The 8,016-nt window shown below is 37.1% G+C and overlaps 1 protein-coding gene across 1 annotated transcript in view; it reads right to left on the bottom strand.

The window, feature by feature from the left end:
• Positions 1 to 4,724: 4,724 nt before the first annotated feature.
• Positions 4,725 to 8,016, bottom strand: part of SEMA3E (semaphorin 3E) — a 949,587-nt gene continuing 946,295 nt past the window's right edge. The window contains exon 17 of the mRNA XM_044088353.1: positions 4,725 to 5,526. Coding sequence (XP_043944288.1) covers positions 5,071 to 5,526 — 456 coding nt within the window. The 3' untranslated portion in view covers positions 4,725 to 5,070. The remainder of the gene's footprint in view (positions 5,527 to 8,016) is intronic.

Raw genomic sequence — 8,016 nt, 5'->3', positions numbered from 1 at the left:
CATACTGTGACAATGCTACCGCAGCACCACCACCGCAGTCATGTGTTTTAGTGGCAATGTATTTAAGTGAGTTTTTAATTGGTCACATCATGTAGTCTGAAGAAGTCCTGAGTGGATGAAAGTGTTAACTGTGGATGTACTTGAATAAATTTGTATGGATTTGGTTAGTTTTTTTGATTACTACTACTAGAAGATTACTAAAAAATCATACTTGCCAGATTAAACAGACTTTGACATTATCCTGTCTTCCTAACATAAATGATGCAATATACTGTAACATCACACCTGACAGGCTACAGAGGCAGCTTAGTTAACTTAATGTTCTGGAATGATCAGCAAGCAAAATTGTTGCATAGCTCAACAAGACAATATGCATATTTTTATTTCTCACCGTCAGAATGTTATTGCTGTTTCACAGCTAGAAGACAGAATGGAATGAACCCAGGACATTTATTTTATTTCTGTAATATTATTAACTGGGTAAATAAGCTTGCCCATAAACCCTTCCGTGCCCTTTCCTAGTTTATGATGGTAAGTGTAATACATATATGGATAATTTAGTCAAGTCGATCAAAAAGTATGTTGGAAGGTGCCTGAGTACCCTGAAAAAAATCCATGCAGACATGAAAACTTCACACACGTAGTGACTTGAAGTCATGATTGAAACTCAGACTCTGGAGCTAGAAGACAGAGGTATAACTACTGAGTCACCTTTTTATGGGTAAACATAAGCATATATGTGTGACTTTATATGCTTTGCAATTCTTGCTCTATGGGAGAAACATTTTACAGTCCTTTAAAGCTCCATGTATCAGTGAAGAAAGTTTTCTTTTCCAGATTTTATTATTTATTTGGTAATTTCTGAGTTGAAATCTGATTTAAGAGTTTGTGGAAAGCTTCCATTTCATAAAGACAGAGTGACAATTTTACAAGCCTACAATTTTAACATTTCTGAACTGTTGCATACCAGCTTGCTAAAAGCCGGATCTTTTCCACAACAGGTCAGGTAAAAGTCTTTGTTCCGCCTCTGTTGATCTGAATATGTCCTTTGTCACCAGAAAGAAGAGACCATTTACGTAAGCAGTCATGCATCCTGCTTCAGCAATAGTTTTGAAGGATAATACAGCAAAGCTTTTCAAGCCAATAATATCATTAGGCTCTATGGAACAAAATCTGTCTTTGGAAAGAAGTTACCTTGTTATTAAATGACCATGTGGCTTGCCTCAGGCTTGGACTATGTTACTCCTAAGGTAGGGGTTTTGCTGACAAGTAAGGCTGCAGTTCGGTGCACTCAAGTGCTGAAGTAGGCAGAGAAAGAGTGGTATTTGAATACTAGGATAGGGGTGGTTCTGGGGGGATGTGTACAGTGGCAGGACCAGTTTTTCTTTAGGTATATTTGAATGGCTGATTTGAATTGTTTGAGATGGTCAAGGGACCTAATTTCTACTGGTAGTTTGTTCCAGGATGTGGCAGGGTCACAATTATAGAATATGCATCCTATTTTGGTCTTAGGTTTATAGATCTGTAGCAAGTCTTGGTCAGAGCTGCATAGTGTCCTTGCTGGGGAGTATTTGGATATGATAGAAGTAAGGCTGGGGGACAAAGAAGGCAGATATTGGCTAGAGTGGATAATCTTTAGTTGATGTAGTAATAGCAGATGGGGAAATTCAAGCCAGTCAAGTTGCTTAAGAGATAAGCAGTGGTGATACTTGTAGTGTTGGTTAGTAGAGAATCTGGCCACCTTACTATAGGTAGCTTCTAGTTTAGTGAGAAGTGTGTAGGTGACAGCTGTATAAAAGTGTGGGTAGTAGAAATGCATGAGAGAGAGTTTTTCTGACTGTGTCGATTAAGTATTTCTTGTTGCGATAAAGGTGTCCAAGTTTCTGGTGAGTTATTTTGATACAGCTAGTCACATGTAAATCAAAATTGAGCTGATCATCTATCGTGATGCCTAGTAACTTAGTGCTAGGTTCAACTGTAATGGTGGTGTTATTGCTGGATAGTATTGTAAATGTGGCTTTGAGATTAGTGAGGTTTTTGGGGAGAAAGAGTAAGAGTTTTGTTTTCTTAGGGTTGAGTATTAATTTGTTGTCACTAAGCCATGCTTCTATGGTGTTGAAGGATGCTTGGGTAGTAGAGTGAAGGTCTGATGGATTATTGGCAATGGTGATGACAGTTGAGTTATCAGCATATTGTACAAGTGATGACTGGCGACAAGAGGTGTGTAGTATTTTGGTAAAAATATTAAAGAGTAGCAGGCCAAGGATAGATCCTTGTGGGACACCCATTTGCACTGTAAAGGGAGGGGATAATGCTGAAAGCCATTTGACTGATTGCTGTCAGAGAGATAGCCTGAGAACCAGGAGATAGTACGAGAAGAGAATTTTAGGTTGGTTAGTTTGTTCAAGAGGAGAGGGTGAGAGACAGTGTCAAAAGCTTTGGAAAGGTCCAGAAACAGGCATGAAATGAACTTATTGTTGTCCAGAGCAAGAGATACAGTATTGATGAAGGATATTAGTGCAGTGGTAGTACTATGTTTGGGATGGAACCCATGTTGCATGTGTGTACGAAGGTTTTCCTGAAGTAGGTAATGCATAACTTGCTTGTGTATACATTTCTGTAAAATTTTAGAGAGAGAGGGGACAATATAACAATTGGTCTAATGTTTGATATTTCTGAGGAATTTCCACCTTTGTGAATAGGTAATGTATAGAATTGTTTCCATATAGAGGGGATGTAGGATTTGGTAATGGAGCGGTTGACCAGAATAATGACTGGGTAGGCTAGGGGTTCTGAGGCAATTGTAGGAAGTAGGAGGGTAGATTATCAGCTGACGGGGAGCAGGGTTTGAGTTTAGAGAGCAGTGATTTTATATAGTTAGTTGATACAGCTTTGAGGGAGAAAGAGTTGGGAGAGTTGGGAATAGCAGTGGGTTAGGGAGGTTATTGGCCTTGTTCCTAGTGGGAAGTGAACTGATTACGTTGGTTATAGAGTCAATGAAATGATTGTTGAATTTAGTGGCTGTTACTTCAGGGGTATCTTGTGGGCAGGGGTTAGGAGGGGAGGGGTTTCAGGATGTAGAATGTGACTGATAGAGTTCCAGAATTTTTGGGGATCTGATACGAGGATAGTGGGAGGATTTGTATAGAAGTTCTTTTTGTCATTTAGGATGAGTTTTTTTAATTTGGTTTCTAAGTTCTTTAAAGGTCTAAAGATGAGAAAGGGTGTTCTCTGGGTATCTGCTTGGAATCAGCAGTGCAGTACAGTGGACTCTCTTTCTCCTTCCAGGATGGTTAGGGCAGCATCAGCTGACAATGTACACACTCCCTGTACAGCTTCACCAGTGATCAGGTGACCGAGTCACATTCGTGGCTTTAGCACCTTACTGCCATGAAGTCAACTTATGTCAGGGGCTCACTTGATACCATGCAGCAATTCTTTATGTTAGAGGTCTTCCCAAGCAAATTTTTGAACTTGATTACTTTTTTATATGAATTATGTGGTAGTCCACAACTACTTGTAAATAGATGAAGCAGAGTAAATATAATATAATATAGCAAACATTTTTAGACATGCTTGTAAACAAACCATATCTGCACTATCCCAAGCATTGTGTGTGGGTAAAGTAAACTTGTTGTACAGCTGTAGCAAGAGCCTTTTATGTGTTTTGAAATGCATGTGTTAATAATGAAGTTATCCTTATTGATTTAAGAAATGTTATGTAGTTTTTACTGCCGAACCTCGGACATTATTAGTATGCATATTTTGATAAGGTTACCATGTGACAAACGGATATCTGTGTAATGATAGACATTATGACTGACAATATGATCAGTAACAATAAAACTAGTTACATCTGGTAACATTATTTATAACAGCATATTGCATAATATCTTATTAAATATGTATTCGAGGCAAAATGCTGAAATATAAATATTATTTTAAGAGTTGCAATGTGTTTTCATTTCATTTGATTCATTTTATTTCCTTTGCTCTGCAGAACATTAGGAAGAGATAAAAAGGGCATTAGCCAGCATTTCTACCATTGCACTTGCCAAGTAATCTCCCTGGGGCCTATTTAGCACTATTATGATATAAATTTGTTTGCAGTTTTACTCCAGGCAGTGAACATTACATCTCCTTCCAAATTCAAAGAACAAAATGTTACAGTATATGTAATAAGGTAAATAATATTTCTGTTGCAACATCTATCTCAGTAAGATTTCCCTTTTCTGCATTTCAGAAAAGTTTTCTTTATGTCAGTGGTTATTGTCTCCTTTATCATGTGTAAGTTTTCCTTCACTAGCATCACATATAATTAACTGAGATTTACTCACCTGCTTGTTATAAGTTACCGTGCTGCAAGTGAATATTCCATGATTTAAGACTGTTAACCTAATAACTTTCATAACTGAAGAGTACTTCTTTATCCAGCATGTTAATCAAACCTCTCCAGCTGAAGCTTTAGAGATGTCTTCTCATGAATAGCTCTTTATATAATAATTGCATTATGCCAAGTATTCTGATATTGAATGTCACTCACAAATATTAAGCAACATGATGTAAAAAATAACTATAATCTTTGTAAGTGTTATAGAAATGGAAACATTACATTCAGCATTTAAATGGGTAATAGTTTAAATGAAGATAGTGCTGAACATATTGGATTGCCATAGATAAATAACTGTGTTTAGCAAATGATGAAGACATACCCGATTCTGAAATATTTTAAATAATTAATCATTTAATAGCCCTGGTTTCTTGTGAAACTTTTCAGAAATACACAATTTACATATTCCAATACAGTAGTTATGGGTGAATGTCAAAACTGAGCTATGTTAAATAATGTCAAACAAAGGAAACTTAAATAGTTATTCAAAAACTGTAGAAAAGTTAAAACTACATCAGTACTAGACCATGAAAAATTATCTTGGTTTGTCCTGTATCTACTCTGCCTGATTTTTTAAACAATGGTTCATATGCACCTTTTTGGTTTCCTACATGGATTCCCTCAGTCTTTATGTTTGCATAGTAACATATGCATGATACTGTAGATCATCCAAGGTCTTATTATGCATGAGACGTATGTCTTGGCATTCTGTAATGCTCTGCTTTAGTTCGTGTATTTTTCTTATCTTGGTGACTTGGATTTTTCCATTTGGTTGGCAACATTTTTAGCTTTTTCCTCTTCTTGTCAGAGCACCACACTTTCTCACAGTACTCTTCAATCCTCTGAAAATTGTTATATCCAATTATTTGCAGGAATTCTTTATACCAAGGTTTTGTTCCTTGATTTGTAGTTGTTTGAGGAGAACATTGTGTTCTTTGGTGTATCTCTTCATCTTCTTCCTTATGAAACATCTCTTCTAGCCTGTCTTCCTCCAAGATTTCCAGGTTGATTTTCTTTATTGTATCAGTAAACTTATGCTCCACTGTCTGGCAAAAATAACTTCCTGCATCTGCTCTTTTCAGCTTTAGAAATAGCAGACCCAGGTTAGTTTTGAGAACTCTGTCATCAGCCTTCAGCTAAATAGTAGAAAAAAGAATATATGCAAACATGTTACTACGGATTATCAGGGAATTATACCAATCAGTTAAAAGATGTTTCTTGTTAGCTGTACACCTTGAATTCAGATGGAAAAATGACCATAATAGTTCAATGTCTATGGCATTTAATTATTAAAATGATATATTTTATCTCCAATGCATGTTTAATTATTAATTTACAGCACAATAGTTCTTTATTTACTTGCACAGAGTTAGAATTCCCAAACTGCAGGAATGATGAAAAATTCCAATAAGTAACTAAATGATGGGAAAGGGTAAAGGTCCAGAAAGAGGCTTCCATAATAAAATAAACACATAGAGAATTTGCATCTAGCCAGGGAAACATAAAGGAATATATGGCAAATGAATAAACTGGATCAAGAAAGACTACTATGTTCAATAGATAAGTTACAGATATGAAAATTAAATGAATAAATATAGCAAATATTGAAAAGAAAGCATTTTATTAAAATAAATTGACAATAACCAGATAAATAAGTAACATAAAAATAACAAAGACATGTTGGGAAAAAAATGTTTGGGAAAAATGTTGCTGATGTACAAGCAAGGCTGACTGTACTCTTGCCAGAAACAAATCACACAGTCCATGATTACATGAGATTGTACTTAACTTTTCAAGTTTAGTATTAACTAAAGTGATAGATTTATAAGCATCAGTTGTAGATTAACGTATTGAGATAACTGAATCAGCTTAGAATATTCTACCCAGTGAAACCAAGAGCAAAACAGCAAAGGGTGTCATAAAGTAATCATATAATTCATATTATTCATGGGCTAAACTAACAATTTTAAAACAGGACCAAATGTAAAGGTCCAGAGGCCCTATGTATAGTCATTGGTGTACAATGAAGAAGAAATTACATACAGTAAACATAACAAAACTCATAGATGACACAATGGGGCAAGACCGAATATAAGATCTTGCCTCATGGTGCTGACACATTACACCACTGGCCAGGTCTCTATGCAAATGTACACTCTCCCTGATCATATGTGAGTCAGCAGATCAGCACCACTGCATGCTGGCTGGTCCTAATGAAGTAACCTTTGGGACAATACTGATATACTACATAGTGATGCTGTACCTCAGAACAGCTGCAATCACACCTTCTCTGCTAACATATTTTTCAGCTTGCAGAGCTGAGCAACATACCAGTACTGTCTAATGCAAGAAAACAAACAAACAAAAAAATGTAGTGCCCCACAGAACCACACACACACACACACACACACACACACACACACGCACACGCACACACACGCACACACACACACACACACACACACACACACACACACACACACACACACACACACACACACACACACATGTTCCTCCCCGACATATTAATGCTGGCAAGCTCCCACCCATATGACCGTGCGCACTACCATATTACCTTATTACCTGGAACAGCCTTCAAACTAATGTCTGAATCAAGTTATATATAATGGCATAACAGATTTCAATAAAGGACATCCCTACATAAAAGTATGCTTTGTATATATTTCTACCTAGCTGGTTTCTACTGTAGTATGCTTCACTGCCATGCTTCAAAGCACACTACTTTACTGATGGGCTGGTGGTGGAGACCTGTACAGCTAAATGTACCTGTCAGCACACTAGTTTGTGAATAACAGGGTAAGCCCTTGAAAGAAAGTGCATTTTCTTTTGTCTCTTCCTTGTTGATACAACAGTATTAATAAATTCCATGGGGGGGGGCTGGTAGGAGAAGCAGGTAGCTCAGTCGTGTTGAGTTCATTAGGCAAGGTTTGACTGGATTAACCTCAGCTGTCAAAGGGCAAGCTCACATAGGCATGGTGGTGGTTGTTGTGTCACTGTGTTATATGTATAACATCATAATACAGATATTGTTAGGTATGCCATTGCCTTGGTTCCCTTGTCACACTTCCTCAATTGTTTGATGACTTTGTCAATGCATTACTTGAGCACTAAAGATAAATTATCTTGTGTGACTTCAATAGATGGACTGGTGATGTGTCCGTTCAAATTATTGTGGAATTTTTTGTCTGAATTACAGGCCTTTCAGCTTCACTCTGATGGTTTCCATTTTGACTATTATGGACACACATTGGACTTTAGTATGGTCACAATAAGAGAGATGGCAGAAGATGGTTTATACACTCGGGTGCTTCCTCTACCCCTTACATGATAGTGAATTGGCCTAACAAAGGAATTTCAGGAATCTTGTCAGCAATGTACTAATGTCCATGCTGTGCTACCTGTATAATGAAGATATTGATCACAACATCTACTGATTTCCTATCATGAGGAATACTTGAGGGACGTAGATACCATTGATCCAGATATATGTCCAAAGTCTCTAATGGCGAGTAAGTGTTGGCATGACCCTGAGTAGTCATAAGTTTTGAAGCCTAGGACTCAGGTTGGAGCACATGTGATGTAGGATGTATCTGGCAGAGAACATG

The sequence above is a fragment of the Protopterus annectens genome, chromosome 11.part0 (assembly GCF_019279795.1).
Source record: "Protopterus annectens isolate FY-2018-M chromosome 11.part0, PAN1.0, whole genome shotgun sequence".
In the NCBI taxonomy this organism is placed as follows: domain Eukaryota; kingdom Metazoa; phylum Chordata; order Ceratodontiformes; family Protopteridae; genus Protopterus; species Protopterus annectens.
This window is presented reverse-complemented; position numbering and strand designations above follow the sequence as displayed.